Source organism: Ambystoma mexicanum, chromosome 9 (assembly GCF_040938575.1).
Source record: "Ambystoma mexicanum isolate Mex_15411 chromosome 9, UKY_AmexF1_1, whole genome shotgun sequence".
Lineage (NCBI taxonomy): Eukaryota > Metazoa > Chordata > Amphibia > Caudata > Ambystomatidae > Ambystoma > Ambystoma mexicanum.
The window spans coordinates 1,551,236,781-1,551,253,576 of NC_090931.1; the positions used below are offsets into that span (position 1 = coordinate 1,551,236,781).

At 46.6% G+C, this 16,796-nt stretch overlaps 1 protein-coding gene across 1 annotated transcript in view; it reads right to left on the minus strand.

The window, feature by feature from the left end:
• Nucleotides 1–16,796, minus strand: part of LOC138489501 (zinc finger protein 345-like) — a 131,020-nt gene that overhangs the window by 26,125 nt on the left and 88,099 nt on the right. The window contains exon 7 of the mRNA XM_069617243.1: nucleotides 2,652–2,774. Coding sequence (XP_069473344.1) covers nucleotides 2,652–2,774 — 123 coding nt within the window. The remainder of the gene's footprint in view (nucleotides 1–2,651; nucleotides 2,775–16,796) is intronic.

Sequence of the window (16,796 nt, forward strand, 5' to 3'; positions counted from 1 at the left end):
GTGCGTTTGGTCTCAATGCAGGCATTAGGAGGCACACGGAATGCCCATCGTCCAAGTAGATGTTCCGTAGGGCGCATCCTGGACAATTCCTGAACAGAGGCGTCGAGTCTTCCTTCTCTGCCATCTCCACGCAGGGTAGGCCTTGAAGAAGCTTCTGGAATCCTCCAAGAAGAAACTCAATGAAAAATCACCCTTGAGGGGCACTGAAGAATACGAAAACGGGTCCCCGTTAATCAGAAGATGAAACGTGAGGCTCGATTGACTGGAAAAATAGAGTAGAACTCTTAGAAAAATCGCAAAACGCAGTAAAAGCTCGAGAGCTATAGCACGAGAACTCCCAACACTTGAACGTGCGGTAAAAATCTAAAGATGGCAGCCAGAGGAGGGGCTTAGGTAGAGGGCAGTCATTGGCTGGGGGCAGTATAACCCAGAGACCAGTGATTGGTTGTTAGGAGAAAGACAGTTCAGAAGGGAAACAAACTGGATTTTTGTTTTCCTTTATCGAGGATTCCCAGCCTGACGACGGAGAATATTCAAGAGCATGTGAATCCATGCCAGACCCCATGCTGGAGAATTGTGGTATTGCGTTGATGACCCCTGCCTTGAGTAGATGGGTGGTTCTCCGTTGTCGCTCAAGGGAGCCCACCACAACAGGTGGGTGTTGTTAAATGAGATGACATTGTACTAAATCCCTTTTTCATACACATTGAGTCGCTCTTTTCTTCCTGCCCTGGGGGAGCAGCAATGGCAGTGTTCACTCATGTGTATTAAGCACATAGTATCATCTGTTGCATGTTTCTTGTATGCCTGTGTGCATTGGAAATCCACCAGGAACGGGTTGGCTGAGGGAGTCAGAAACATAGCTGCAGTGCATATGTAGAGCTGATGTATTTAAAATCGGTACATGTGTAAGGAACAGCCTCTTCCAGTCCTACACACCTGTTATAAATAATTACCAGACGGATGTCGTGTAGACGTTAGTGCATGTTATGCTCCATTGATAGAGACATTTCATGGTTCGACAGGACCCCTAGCACCCATTTTAGGGGAGATAACTAACAGTGTGGAATGTTTTGTTCCCAGTTGGCCCCACGGGAGGCAGGGTAGTCTGAATAGCCTGGAGGTACAGGTTAACCCCACGACAGGGAACATTCTGGAACGCTGGAGCAAAGCCACCGCATGTGTGCCCTTACAGGTGAAAATACTGGCACATTGCAACAAAGCGATCACAGATGTATCCTTACTATATGGTGGGGGCAAAGCCTCAGATGTGCATTCTTACAGAGAGAAATACTGCCATGTTGGGGCCAAGCCATCAAAGGGGTGCTTTTACAGAGAGAAATGCTAGTATGTTGGAGTAAAGCCATCATGAACGCGTTCTTACAGGGGAATTCTTTTGCAGACCCACCAGCAACAGGCATCCATGTGCTTTTCTGCAAGTGGACTCCCTGTTTGGTCCTGTGTAGAGGTACCAGTGTGTATTTACATTCTTGCCATTCTGACGCGCCCTCCAGTGGAAGACGCTGCGCGCCCCCATCAATGATCCAGAACAATAAATAACGAGTTACATACAAAAACTAAGACTTCATCTTCTCTTACATATAAAAAGATGACCAACGGAGAGTGTCACTAGGAAAGAAAAGTATGGATTCATGGACATATGTGACTCCTAGTGGCATTGCCACTTATTGATTTCTGAGGCTGGCATCATTGCTGAAGGGCACCGACGGGTTGTGGTAATCCTACTGTATCTGAAAAGATAGGAGTCCTAATCTATAAAAACCCAACTTTGGAAGAAACATTCTAGAAATACCAAGCACAAAGGGACAAAATACATATTGACCAGAAAGAGAGCTCTCACGCCAAAGGCGAATACCCCTATACATAGACTTCTCCAAGGATGTTTGTCATTCGGGGAGCCTGGCATGACGACAGCCCAGACACAAGACTTGCAGACCCCAAGGGAGGGACACAATTTGCAGCCAATCTGTCCTCGCATCAAACTCTGGAGCCTGTCCAAATGAGAACATAACATTCATGATCATTGTGGGTGATGTGAAAAATTAAAAGAGCCCTTGAGCAGGAAGTCCATCGACATTATGTGCTCAGTGATTCAAGTTTGCAAACCTTTTATTGTATACATATTTGGCAAATATAAAGATCCGCGGCAAATGTTACGATCGCAAAACGCTTTTTGATTTTATGAACAGCAACCATGAACACTCATTGGTGCCATTTGACCTCTTCTTCAAAGGAGTACTTAGAAAGAGGGATATAGGTTATCATTCCAAGAAAGAAAATCTTGCACACACACCCATCAGAAAATATTTAGCATTCAAGAAGAGTGAGGAGATAAAGGGAGTGAGAGAACAATAGCGAGAGAGACTTGGACAAGAGTGAGCGTGAAAGACAGAAAGAGCGAGAGTGTTAGAGTGGCTTATGATACGCCGGGTACAACTAGTACATTTTAATAATGGCTGAAGATTTCCCAGTTAGATTTGTCAATAAAGTTGAACAGCGCAACAGAGAATGTTAATATGATAAACAAATTAATTGTGTAATTCTGGGGCCTGCATGATTTCAGAGTTATTGGTGATGTACAATATGGAGACTTTCTTTGGAATTGGAGTAGAGAAAGGTGAATCGATTACCTTCATCAGAGCTGAGACAGTCCTTCTTTATAACGATTTCTTCTGTGTCCGGAGGTTGGAGCAGGTCTAGGTCCTCCTCCGTCTTTACAATGATCGATACTCCGGGATCAGTAACGGAGATCCCTGTTATAAAAAGCAGTTCCATCATGAGAGTGCAAATCATGTCCATCTACCTTATGCATTATTGTACATGCATGCTTGATTTATAAAAGCAACCTTTCACAAACAAACTCTCACAGGGCAGCTTATGCCGGCGAGGACCCCCTCACAGGGCAGCTTATGCCGGCGAGGACCCTCTCATGCCAGCGAGGACCCTCTCACAGGGCAGTTTATGCCGGTGAGGACCCTCTGACAACACAATGTAAATTCCTCTAACACACAACTAATTCTGTGCTGGACACCTTAAAAGAAAATGATTGAAAAATGAATTTCTTGGGGGTTTCAATAGTTTTGCATGCATCTAGCATTGTTCCAGATTACTACCATTGCATATAGAGCGATAAGTACCAACTCACGACGGATCACTGCTGTCGGGACACACATGGAAGTGATGATGCCAAGGTTGACCATGAGACCCTCCAGTCTGGTTACAGTTTGGGTTCAATTCTAATCCGTATAGGATACCCAGGAGTATTCTTTGTTTATAATCATCCACTGAGAATCAGGAAAATGATTATTTTTCTCATTTGAGCAATGCAAGGGGGAATTTTAATTGCAACAGCTGTTCCAATCCTCCCTTATTCAGTAGATTAGTCAAAGTCAATATACCATCTGGGGTTCCTTTAGTTGACGACGCAGGCTAAGATATCACGGTCTCATTTTTATTAATTATCAAATCATTGTTTGCTTACTCCTGGATACAACCAAGGCTCCTCTGCAACCTAATCAAACCCTGGTTGAAAAAAGAAAAAAAAAAAGAAAAAAAAATCACTAGATCTGCAAAATCAAGCCTGTGCAGGTTTTCCTAGTGGTAATGTTCTCTCCGCAGAGATGATATCCCAAGCCCAAGAGGCAGGGGGCAAACTCGCCCTGTCGTATACCTCTCCTGGTAGGAATGTTGTTCAATCTGAGTATGCATCATTATTAGAAGTGTTAAAAAGCCAGTTGGACTGTCACAGGAATTTAGTTTATGCCATAAAGTTGAGTAATTCATTCATGCGCATCAATACTGGAAAGGATCACTCATTTCGCACACTTTAGCTTGTAATCAATTAAAGAGAAACCCATTTAGGGACGGTGCCTGCTGGTTCTGTAATCCAAGTCTGTTTGCATCATCAGAAATGCTATTACGGTAAGTAATGCAAGTCTTCTGATGCTTGTTAATCTGCTTAGAATCACATGCTGTGCATAGACTAGCGAGCAGTACCCGGAGTTGGAGGTGGGTTGTGAGAAGGAACAGAAGTGCAAAGATGTCTTAGTACTGCTTGCCCCACCTGAGAATCAGACCTAGAATGAGTGTCTAGGCAATAGTGTTTTGTAAAGGTGTGTACAGAACTCCAGGTAGCCGCTTTGCAAATGGACTCCAGGGGAATATTTGCAATGAATTCTATGGAAGCCCCTGGGCCTCCAGTAGAGTGTGCTCTAGGCTTGAAGGGCAGTTCTCTCTTAGCAAGAGTATAGCAGAGAGTTATGCATTGGACAATCCACCTTGATATTGCTGATTTAGAGACAGGGTCCCCTTCTCTACCAGCTGCCACTGAAACAAAGATGTTTAGTTTTCCTCAGTGGTTTAGCTCTATCCATGTAGAACATGACTGCCCTGCGCACATCTAGTGTGTGAAGGCTTCTTTCGGCCATGTTAGTAGGTGTCTGGAAGGACTGGTTCACATGGAACTTTGAAATAAATTTTGGCGCAAACCTGGGATGTGTGCGCAGAACTACCTTAATCTTTGTGGACTGTAACAAAGGGGTCCAAAACCGAGAGGGCCTGTAGTTCGCTAACTCTTCTGATAGAAGGGATAGCTATTAGAAAGGCTGTCCGGTCTTTTAGACTAGCTTTATGCATAGGCTCAAAAGGGGGTCCCCATGAGCCTAGTTAAAACCACATTTAGATCCCACCCAGGCGCTGGGTGAGTGATAGGGGGGATACATTCTTTTAACCCCTTCCATAAAGGCTTTAACCACGGGTATTTTCCACCACAACACCTTCTGCTGTGAAGTGGTGTAGGCTGACAACGCCTCTAGGTGAACCTTTAAGGAATTGAAGACTAACCCGGAGTCCAACAGATGGGTTAGATATAACAATGTGGGAAGGCGAGCAATCGATGGGATTGACGCCTTTGGAACTGCACCAGATAACAAAACATTTCCATTTACTGGCATAGCAATAACGTGTGTTAGGCTTTCTCGCCTCCCTTAGTATGTTCATGCATCTTTGAGGGAGTTGCAGATGTCCAAACTCTATGATCTCAGGAGCCAGGCTGCTAAATTCAGAGTTTGTGGGCATGGGTGGAGGGTCCCTCCTCTGTCCTGGGACAACATGTTGTACGGGCAGGGCAGTTTGACTGGTGGGGAGAGGGACATTTCCATCAGATGAGCGAACCAGGGTTGGCGGGCCCACATGGGGGCCCACCAGTATCATGGTAACTGGTTCCTGGTGCATCTTGTGCACTATCTTATTGAGAAGGGGAGTCGGTGGAAAAAGCGTAGACACATTTCCCCGACCAAGTTATCCAGAGGCGGTTTCCCCTGGATCGATTTTGGGGGGTACCTGGAGGCGTAATCTTGGCATTGGGCGTTCTCCTGAGTAGCGAACAGGTCAATCTCTGGAAACCCCCATTCTGCGAAGACGTTGGATACAATGTCTTCGTACAGTCCCCATTCGTATTCTTCTGGCAGAGGAAAATCTCTGCTGAGGACGTCTGCCAGAAGATTGAGTTCCCCTGGAACATGTTGGGATACCAGGAACATTCTGTGTTTGAGAGCCCATATCCAGATGTTTTGGGACAGCTTGGATAGCCTTGGAGAGTAGCTGTTTGTTCAGGTAATACATTGCTGTTGTGCTGTCGGTTAGGACCAGCACTGTTTTCCCTTGCAGTTGCTGGTGAAAGGCTTTCAATGCTTTGAACACTGCCAGTAGGTTTATATGATTGGACGCTACCTGAGGGGACCACACTCTGTGCGGTCGAAGCAGGTGAGCCCTCCCACCCCGTGAGAGATGCGTCTGTCGTGAGAGTGGCTTCCACTGCAGCGGTGGTGAATGTCTTCCCCTTCAGGAGCTTTTCCCCTCGACCACCACTGCAGAGAGAGAACGAGGGCTGGCGAGACAACTACCAGATCTTCCCACTGTCCGCTGGCCTGACACCACTGGCTGTTGAGCCACTCTTGCATGGGACGCATGCGCAGCCGCGCGTGGGGTACTAAGCATATGCATGATGCCATCATCCCGAGCAAACGCATAGCTTTGCGTACGATCACCTCTCGACTGGCTACATACTGAGGAACCTGAGAGAGCATGTTCTGAACCCTCTCGCTGGAAGGGAAGACTAGAGTGTCTTCCGTCCGAATTAGAGCCCCCAGGAACTGTTTTACTTGGCTGGGGACTAAGCTGGATTTCTTTTCGTTGATAGAAAATCCTAGGCTGAACAGGAGGTCTACTGTTTTTTGGGTGTTCGAAAAACAGACGTCGAACGAGTCCCCCGTGATGAGCCATTCATCGAGGTAAGGGTACACTGGAACTGCAAGTCTGCGCAGGCGTGCTGCTGCCACTGCCAGGACCTTGGTAAACACCCTTGGCGCCGAGGCTATGCCGAAGGGGAGTACCTTGAACTGGTAGGGTTTGTCCTGAATCACGTACCTTAGGAATTTTCTGTGTGCTGGCAGCATTGAAATATGAAAGTATGCATCTTTCATATCCAATGTTGTCATGAAGTCCCCCTGTTTTAGCAATGGGATCACCTCTTGCAGTGTTACCATGCAAAACTTCTAGGGCTTTATGAACTTGTTAGCTGGGCGCAGGTCTAGAACAGGACGCATGGCGAGATCCTTTTTGGGTACAAGGAAGTACACTGAATAGATACCCTCGTTTACCTGAAGAATCGGGACGGCTTCTATGGTGTCCTTTCCCAGCAGCGCTTCCACCTCTTGGATCAGGATCTGCAGATGTTCCGGTGAAAGGCGTCGATGTTTCGGCGGTCTGAACTGTGGAGGTCGGGTGAATTCCACGCAGTAACCGTGGGCGACCGTCTTTAAGACCCACTGGTCTGAAGTTATCCCCTCCCATGCCTTGAGGAAAGATTAATCGCCCCCCCGACCGGGGAGACATGGGAGGGGACCTGGACTTGGTGGTCATTTCTGACCCCGCAGTAGACGCTCCTCTGGAATTGGAGCCTCTGCCTCTATTTTTTCCGCGCTTCTGACCCCTCTGGGGGTAGTAGGTGGAGTTTCCAGCCGGTTGACTTGCGTTGAAGTTGCCCATGCCAAAATAGTTTTGAGCGGCGCAGGCTTGTCCTCGAAAGGACCGCCGAGAATTATTGCCCCTCTGTGAAGAGGGTTTCTGGGAAATTTGGTGCAGAGACTTAATAGTTTCGTGCTCCTTTTTGGCTGTCTCCAACGCATCGTCCACCGCCTTCCCGAAGAGGTTGGCCACTTCGATGGGTTTGTTGATAATGGATGCCTGTGTCTCGGGCCTGAAGCCCGACGTGCGCAGCCACGTGTGCCTCTTTAGGAGAGTACCCTGCGCGAGAGACCTGCCTGCTGTCTACGCAGAGTCCAGGGTATTCTTTGCCACATTTTGATTGGCAAGTTTCCCTTCCAAGACAATAGCGAGAAGCTTGGCTCTGGTTGGTTCCGGAACCTCTTGAAGGCCTTCCTTGAGTAGGTTCCATTGGGCGTCGACGTAGCTAGCTAGCAACGTCGTGTTATTGGCAATGCGGACGGTATAGGCCGCCGCTGATGTAACCCGTTTTCCTAAGGCATACAGCCTTTTAGACTCCTTGTCTGGGGTTGACTCTCCCGTGGCAAGAGGAACCCCTGCTCTTTTACGAGTATTGGTCACTACCAGCGAGTCTGGGACTGCGTGTCCCTTAATGTATAATGGGTCGGTGGGGGGAGGGGCGGAAAAGTTTTTCAACCCTCGGGTTCACAGCCCTAGTCTGAGCGGGTGTAAGGATGGAGCCAACCGTCTTTTTACAGAGCTCAAAAGAGGGATGGACTGGCTTGCCGGAGGTTTTTCAATAATAATGTCCTCTGCAAAATCTTGTTCGGGCAAGGCTTCAAGCATGGCAATTTTAAAGAATTCCGCTGCTTTTTTTCAACATGTTGAAAGCCAATTGATCATCCACCTGGGAAGCTTGTCGAATCGGGGTGGATGGGGGAGAGTCGAGGCAAACGATATTGGAGTTGTGATCGTCCTGCTGGGTGTCCTCACAGTTGTCAGCAGCTCCTTATCTTCCCCATAGTTGTCCAGAAAAGAGGGCTCCTCTTCTGTATAGATGTCCCTATAGGTGTCCATCTGGGTATCATCCTTATAGTCGAGTTGGACATCTTCATGTAACTGTGGGTTAGGGTCTACCCAAGCTTTTTTCGGCAGAGGTTGATCAGAAGCTCTGAAAAACTGTTCCAGCCGGTCCATGCACCCCTCGAATTGTTCCGTGGTCCACTTGGATGACCCAAATGGGCCTAATTAAGTAGGTACCGAGGTCTCCGCCCTACGGCGTTGAGAGGATCTCCTCAGAGTACTTCAGAGCGGTACTTGGCTTTCTTCATAAGAATCTTCGGGATCGTCTTCCAAATCCGTGGAAAACTTTCGGCGGAATGGACCACCGCCGTAGCAATCCTGTTGGTACTCCTATGAATAGTCGCCGAATCTTCAGGAGACAAAGCTTCTGAAGAGGTGTCGGCAGTGGAAACTCTTTCTGCGGCTACAGCAGGGCCTGCGGAAGGTTTCTCGGGTAGAGGCCTACTCGTAGTTTTCGGGCCCGTACGGGCCTTGGAAACCGTCGAAGTTTCTTGTACGGAAACTTCGGCACGTGTAGTTTGGGGGGGTAGCGCCATTTTTATATTTGCTATGCCCAGTCATGCGCTGCTGCGGATGCGGGGAAGGCTTCGGATCAGACCGATTCGTTGGCACCGCCGAAATTTCCAGCGGACCCGTTGGCGCCTTCTTCGACAAAGTCGTCGAGGAGGGCGTTTGGGTTGTGTGCTTTGTGCGGTGTGATTGTACGCCCCTGTCGCTGGGTGTGGTCCCTGTAGCAAGACCAGAGTCGAGCCTGGAAGGTTCAGGGTCGGGCGTGGCGGCACTAGAAATGTCTGCCTCAAGGTCTATAACGTCCGCGTTGGACGTTCGGTCATCCGACGTACCCCCATCACTTTCGGCTGGTGTCGCGGCAGGGGAGGGAGGCTCCACGCGTGACATTCCGTACGCAGCCCACCGCTTCAACCGGCGCTCCCTAAGGGTTTTAGGAGTTTACACGCCGAACACCGCTTTTCGTCGTGCTCTAGGGGGAGACAAGCGTTACACGACATGTGCTCGTCTTTCCACAGATATCTGACCCTACATACAGGGCAGAATCTAAAAAGGAGTTTTCTCCATAGCAGGAGGGAAGGGTGACCAGACCAAAAAGGAAAGCAGTGGAAAAGAGGAAAGACATAGTAACAATATTGCAAACCCGAAGCCCACTCTTCCTACTGTGTAGGTCGGCCGGAAGGCCCGAACACGTGGAACTCTGAACGCCAGAACTTAGGCGTCGGCACCCACCGCCGTAGACAATCTCTTCGTAGTCTTCATCGATGATGTTCTTGATGGGCGAAGTGACTTAACGGGGATAAAACCGACAATTCGGTAAGAAACAATGTCTCATGAAGAGCTCCGCTATAGGGCGACCAGTTATCTGGGCGGAAACCTCGGCGCATGAGGGATTTTGGGTACTACACACGTCACGATAGGGATAGTGTTTCAGACACGCCTATGCCGACGTCCCTTTTCGGTCCCCGAAAGACAAGATGCAATACTCCGCAGTTACCACTGGATGTCGGACCATATGCACAGCAGGTGATTCTAAGGAGATTAACCAGCATCAGAAACAAAGATCGTCTAAAGTGGATTGATCTTGCCATCTAAACCATGTGGGGCAGCAGATCAATCCCACCTGATTTCCATATACAGGCCCCAATTTTCAATTCCCTCAATCCAACAGTTCCTCTGGCTTACAAGGTTATCCTGGTAGGTTGAGGTTCTTTTTGGCCTTCCTGCGACATTGCTCTGCTGGTTTCATGAACAGGAACATTTGCATGGAAGTGTGTGGGTAAAATCAGGGGGCTCGTTTTCTAATTTAATTTCTTTTTTTTATAAAAACCATTTTATTTTTGCTGGGATTTGTTTCCAGTTCTAGGGACTAAACACAGCTGGTATGCTACTCATCTACAGTGCTGGCCACACTCATTAGCAAGACCTGTTCCCTCCACACATTCTTTCTCCATCTCATCTTATTCCCCCACCCCCCCTCACCCCGACCACCCCAGCTTTCATACTTTGGTGGGTTGTGAGAAGGTCCAGTGGCAAATAAATGTTTTAGAACCACTTGTCCCACCTTGTATCTGCTTTGGAATGAGTGTCAATGCAGTAGTGCTGAGTGAAGGTGTGAACTGAGCTCCATGTAGCTGCTTTGCAAATGCAGTCTAAGGGGACGTTTGCGATAAAAGCCAAAGTAGCTCCTGTACCTCTTGTGGAGTGGGCTCTTGGTGTGAAAGTCGGAGTTTTGCTTGATAATGAATAACAGAGCTGTATGCATCCGACGATCCACATGGAGATGGCATTCTTGGAAATGCGGTCTCCTTCACTGCCTGGTGCTACAGAGATGAACAGTTGGTCTGTTTTCCTAAGCGGTCTGGTCTTGTCTACATAGTAAAGGACTACCCTCCTTACATCTAATCTATGGAGTGTGTTCTCAGCTGAGCTAGTTGGATTCTGGAAGAAAGCCGGTGGTTCATGTGGAATTTGGGAATTAATTTAGGTGAAAACCTAGGGTGTGTACGTAAAACCCTTTTGTCCTAGTGTATGACAAAGAAAGGGTCCTGCACTGACAATGCTTGGAGTTCACCAACTCTTCTTATGGAAGTAACACCTGACCTACAAAACTGCCTTCTTAGTGGCTAAGACTTGACTGATGCATAGGCTCAAAGCAGTGGGGTTGGGGGGGGGGGGGGGAGTGCCATGAGTTTTGCGAGTACTACATTGAGATCCCAGCCTGGCAGAGGATTAGAAATTGGAGAGTGGAGTCTCTTAACTCCCTCCATGAACGCCTTAATGACAGGAACTTTCCACCACAATACTTTACTCTAAGAGGTGGTGTAAACTGATAAAGCTGCCAGGTGGACCTTTATAGAATTGAATACTAACCCTGAGTAACAAGTGGAGCATATAATTAAGAATGTGGGATGGAGTACATTCTATGGGGTTTATTTGTTTAGACTGGCACAAAATTACAAATCTCCACAAAATAACAGTGTCGGGGGTTTGGTTTACGTGTCTCCTTGAGGATATCCATACACCTCAGTGGTAAATTTAGATGTCCAAACTCTGACCTCAGGAGCCATGCTGCCAGGTTCATGGAATGTGGTTGAGGGTGTACTGTTATCCCCCCGTGTTGGGTCAATAGGTTTGTCTGACACAGCAGTTTGATGGGATTGCACATCGGCAGTTTGCGCAGATGTGGATACCATGGCTGTCTTGCCCACATGTGAGCAACTAGGATGAGCGTCATCTGTTGTCTGCGAATCTTGTTCACTACCTTCCTCATAAAGGGAGTCATGGGGGGTTAGGGGGGAGGGCGTGGAAGCGTAAGGAAATGTCCATGACCAGCTCATCCATAGGGCATTCCCTGTGTAGTCTGGCTGGGGAAACCTGGACGCGAAGTCTGGGCATTGCTCGTTTTCTCCTGTAATCCCACTGCAGAAAGATGTGGTCTACGACATCCGAGTCTAGTTGCCACTCCTGCTCTTCTGGTAGGGAATCTCTGCTTAGAGAGTCTGCTAGAGTGTGGAGTACCCCTCGAACATGTGAGGATAGGAACATTCCCCGTTTGAGTGCCCATCTCAAAACTTACTGTGCTAGTTTGGATAGATTTGGAGAGTGTCCCCTACTGCATGTTCATACAGAACATGGCAGTGGCACTGTCGGTTAGGATTTGGATCAACTGATTTGTCAGCTGAGCTTCAAATGCTTGAAGCACCTTGAATACTGCTAGAAGTTCCAGGAGGTTGATGTGGTTCTGTGCTGCGAGTCCACAGACCATGTGCTGTGTAGTGATGGTGATGTGTCCCTCACCCAGAGAGTGAGGGGTCTGTTGTAACAACCACTTTCACTGCTGGATTGTGGAATGGTTCTCCCTTTAACAGGTTTTCCTTTGTCCACCAGCGTAGGTTTTGTACTAGTGTTGGCGACACAACCACTAGATCGTCCTACTGACTGCTTGCCTGAGACCATTGTTTTGCCAACCACTGCTGTATGGGGCGCAAACGTGCGTGTAGGACCAGGTAAATGCACAATGCCATCATGCCTAGTAAACGCATTGCGCACGTTTATCTGGCGACCAGCTTGAAACAGAGTTATATTTGCCGTAGCATATTTTGAACTCTTTCTTTTGAAGGAAAGACTGACCCTGCTTCCCTGTTCAGGAGAGCTCCTAGGAACTGTTTGGTTGTGCTTGGCAAAAGGCTTTATGTTTTCTCATTTTTTGAGAAGCCCAATAGAGAGAGAGGATTTATGGTTCTTTGAGTGTTTTGTCTGCAAAGATGGGGCGATTCCCCTGTAATCAGCCAGTCGTCCAGGTAGGGGTACACTGGGATTGCCTCCCTGCGCAGGCGCGCTGGCACCACCACCAGTAGATTGGTGAATACCCTTGGAGCAGACTATTCCGAATGGCAGCACCTTGAATTGGTAGTGCTGGTTTGCTATCTTGAAACGCAGGAGTCTTCTGTGCGCTGGGAACATTGAAATATGAAAATAGGCATCTTTCATATACAGTGTTGCCATGTAGTCTGCCACTTTAGCAGTGGGATTACTTCTTGTAGCATTGTCATGCAGAACTTTTGTGGCTTGCCATAGGTGTTTTCAGGGTGTATGTCTAACACTGGGTGCATTGTTAGATCTTTCTTTGACACAAGGAAGTAAGTTGAATAGATACCCTTGTTTACCTCGCTCGCTGGTACGATCTCTATGGCGTCTTTGAGTAACAACGCTGCTGCGACCTCCTCCAGAAGGAGGAGTTGTTTTTCCTTAAGGGGTGAGCTAGATTTCTCCTTGTGAGAGTGACTCTTGGAGGAGTGTTTACTAGAACGTTTAGCCTTAAGGAGGCTTTCTGGGACATGTTTTTGCACCAAGTGGGCTAATCCCCAACTCTTGGTGCTTTTTGTCATCTTCGATGTGGAGTGTTGAATTTCAGAAGTGGAGTGGCCCGAAGCCTTGTCTTGCGACGTTCGGCCAAGTGGACACAGCGTCTGATTTCGATTTACAGGGCCTGTCTTGTGGCGATCGGGATCGCGAGTGCCCAGAGGACAGGGATTCGATGGACCTCCCCCCATGACGCTGCGCGTAGACCTTTGGTCGACGTTCACATCGATTCATGGCACTTAGCTATGTGTTTAGTGCTGGGAGTAGTGAGAGTGCTCCTGCCACTGGGTGTCATCCCCATAACAGTGAATGTTTGTGTGCTTCCGAGCCGTGCTTTTCAATATACGTTCCATATGATAGATAAAATTTTACAACACACGTGTCCTAAGTGGCATCGGAATAATATATATGGTATGGATATTTAGGGTTACCATCAGACACTGGCATGACAAGATTTTAATGGCCACACTGAGAATCGTGGGCACATCTTTGCTAAGAATGTGTAGCTTTTATTTTACAGTAGACACTGTTTATCAAATATGTGCACTTCCATTATATTTTACACAATGGCGGTCTGCGCGTCCTGGTCTCTGCCTTTGACAGAGGCTGGAACGTGAGTCGCCCGAGTCTGCGACACACCCCTGGGTTTGTCGTTACCAGGCATCTCTCCAGACGCCATGGTAACCGTACAAAAACAGCTTTTCGAGAGTGCGCATGCAGTGCTCTATTTCGCCATAGCTACGTGACACAGCATAGGGAAGCGCAGAATTTGTGCGATTCGGTCTTTAATTACATTATTCTTATGTTTTGGAATTAGAATGTTATCAATGACATGAAGCCGTGGAACCTTATATTTATTCAGACTCACGTTCGAGCCATAAATGGGTGAGAGTTCAGTTGCAGAGAACACGCTGATTTTAATGGGCTTTTTTAAGTAGACAACTGAACATTTTCATTTTCATCAAAGCATTTTTTGCTGAAAGTGCACCATCTGCTGCAACAATGGAGTCAGAGTATGTTGAGTTCAAACCGAACAGTACTTTTTGTCCACCAATACAAGAACCGGCGATAGACATTTTTAAAAAAAAATGGTACTGAGTGACCTCAAGAAGGTTCAGTTCCAAGCACCAAAAAGAACTAACGTCAACAGAGGAGAACTTTCACAGATACGGGCCTTGTTTAGCGATGACACTATAGCTATCCGTCCGGCCAACAAGGGCGGAGCAATGGTGATCCAAGATGTATCACAATATCATTCAGAATGTCTACGACAGCTCTCAGACACCAACACCTATAAATTGCTACCGCAAGATCCTACTGCAGAGATCAAGAAGAAACTAGATGAAGTTCTTGACAACGCTGTAGAAGAAGAATGGATCAGTATGAAAACTAGGGCGTACTTATCAACCACATTTCCAGTAATGCCTCATCTGTATACCTTGCCTAAGATCCACAAGAGCTTGATTAACCCACCTGGAAGGCCCATAGTAGCGGCCACAAAGAGCTTGCTACAACTGCTTGGAACATATATAGACTTCTTTTTGCAGCCAATCATTCAAGCCACAAGCACATATGTGAAAGATACAACGCACTTTCTCCAAATACTAGACACCATCTCTTTGGCCCCGGAAGAAATCCTATTTACGATTGACGTAGTCAGCCTCTATACGAGCATTCCGCATGATCTTGGACAACAAGCAGTAGAATCTCTATTGCTTAGTACAACAGAAATTGGAGCTAACAAAGAATTCTTAATGATTTTGCTTGACTTCATTTCCAAGAATTCCTGCTTTAGGTATGATGGAAAGTTTTACAATCAAATATCGGGTACAGCAATGGGAGCAACTATGGCACCAGTATATGCTAACAGCTTTATGCACCATTTTGAAACCACGCATGTGCTATCCAATCCAAGATGGCAACACCAGTTGAAGACATGGGTCAGACTCATTGATATTTTTGGCATTTGGTCAGGTAGTAGACAAGATTTTCAAGAGTTTCTGATATTCCTTAATGGGATCGACCAACGTATCCAGTTTACTACTGAGATAGGTAATCCTAATGTACATTATCTTGACGTACAAACAGTCATCCAAGCCAATAGAATTACCACTACGCTGTACACAAAGCCTACAGACCGTAATCTGCTCCATCGGCTCAGCTTTCACCCGCCCAAAACTCTTCAGAATCTGCCTTATGGGCAGATGTTAAGGATTAAAAGGATTGTAAGTGACCCTGAGGACTGCCGCTTGCAATTACAGAAACTACAAGAGAAATTGCAAGCAAGAGGATATCCAGAGACTGATTTAGCTATTGCACGTGGCAAAACCGATGCACAAGAACGGCAGCAACTGTTGGTGAAGAAACCTGTGAAAGTCCCGAATTAGTTTTCATTACCAAATATTCAATACAAAGTAAGCAAATTAAGGCCATAATACACAACAGATGGAATGTTCTCACAAGCGAGGAACGGACTGCTGACCCGTTTCCTACTCCACCAACATTTGCGTATCAGAAGAGCAGTAACCTGCGGAACTTATTAGTACAAACCAAAGAGAAAATACCCGCCAAGAGACCAGACAAATTCCCTGGGACTCATCCTTGCATGAGCTGTGGGAATTGTAACAGCATCATCATAGGTAGCACAGTTACACATCCAAGAACTGGCAAAAGGTTCGCACTAAGACAACATGCTACATGCCTTTCTGAGAATGTTATTTACGTGATAAAGTGTCCCTGTGGAAAGTATTACGTGGGAGAGACCTCACGCAAAATCAGTATCAGGATAAACGAGCATAAATCAAACATCAGGAATAACAGGATATAAGCTGTAGCCAGACACTTCAATGACAATGGGCACACGGTGAGCCAATTGAGATTTCTCGTGCTAGAAGTTATGTTTCCCAAAGGACAATCTCGAGACATCAAACAGTGGCGAGCATAGAAGGAGGCTTTTTGGATCAACAAACTCGACTCGCTGTCACCGAATGGAATGAACGAGGAACTGGACCTCAGTTGTTTCCTTTGATGCTTGAGTAACTGTATTATGATATACTGTGGAGTTGATAATGTATGATGATATGTCAGAATTTACCATGACATTGAGCCAATCCTAGGCTCACTTAGGATATGCCAACAGGGGTGTGGTCAAGAATGTACTTATTTCTAAAGATATACAACATGGCCTTTATGACCAATAAGGTACTGTATACTGGCTTTGGATTCATCCAGGCTACCATCTCCATACTGTCGGAGAATTTTGTCTTAAATTCCTTCTTTTCTTCGTTCTTGCTTTCATAGGATTATTTCACCTGATGATAATCTTAGATATAGTACCCGGGGCATTCGCAACGTTGATCTGCTCGTTACTCTTTTTAACTCTTTTACCTCCAACTAAGGATATTTACAGGGGAGCTCACAGCTTAAACTACTTTCACCTGTGCCAGTGCACATTGTGGCGATAGGTTTCAAGACAAGGTAGGCGTATTTTTAACTATAGAAATGGTGTTGATTTCATTAATTTTTTTATTCTTTAATTTTTCTCTCCCTCATTTGCTTGGTTTCACATTTCCCAGTTTGATTTTTTTATGATTCTATATTATTATTTTGTCATTATTTTCATCCATGTAGAAATGTTATGTAATTACGCTCCTATTTTATTTCGCAATGTGAACTCAACCATTATTACTACGAGCTCACGTAGAGTGTACACCTTACAAGACATGTAATACTCGGGATACACACCAGCAGCCTTTCCAACATGGCCGCCGGCGTTTCTCAGTACTTGCGGCTCCATGTGTTGCTTGGCAACGTGA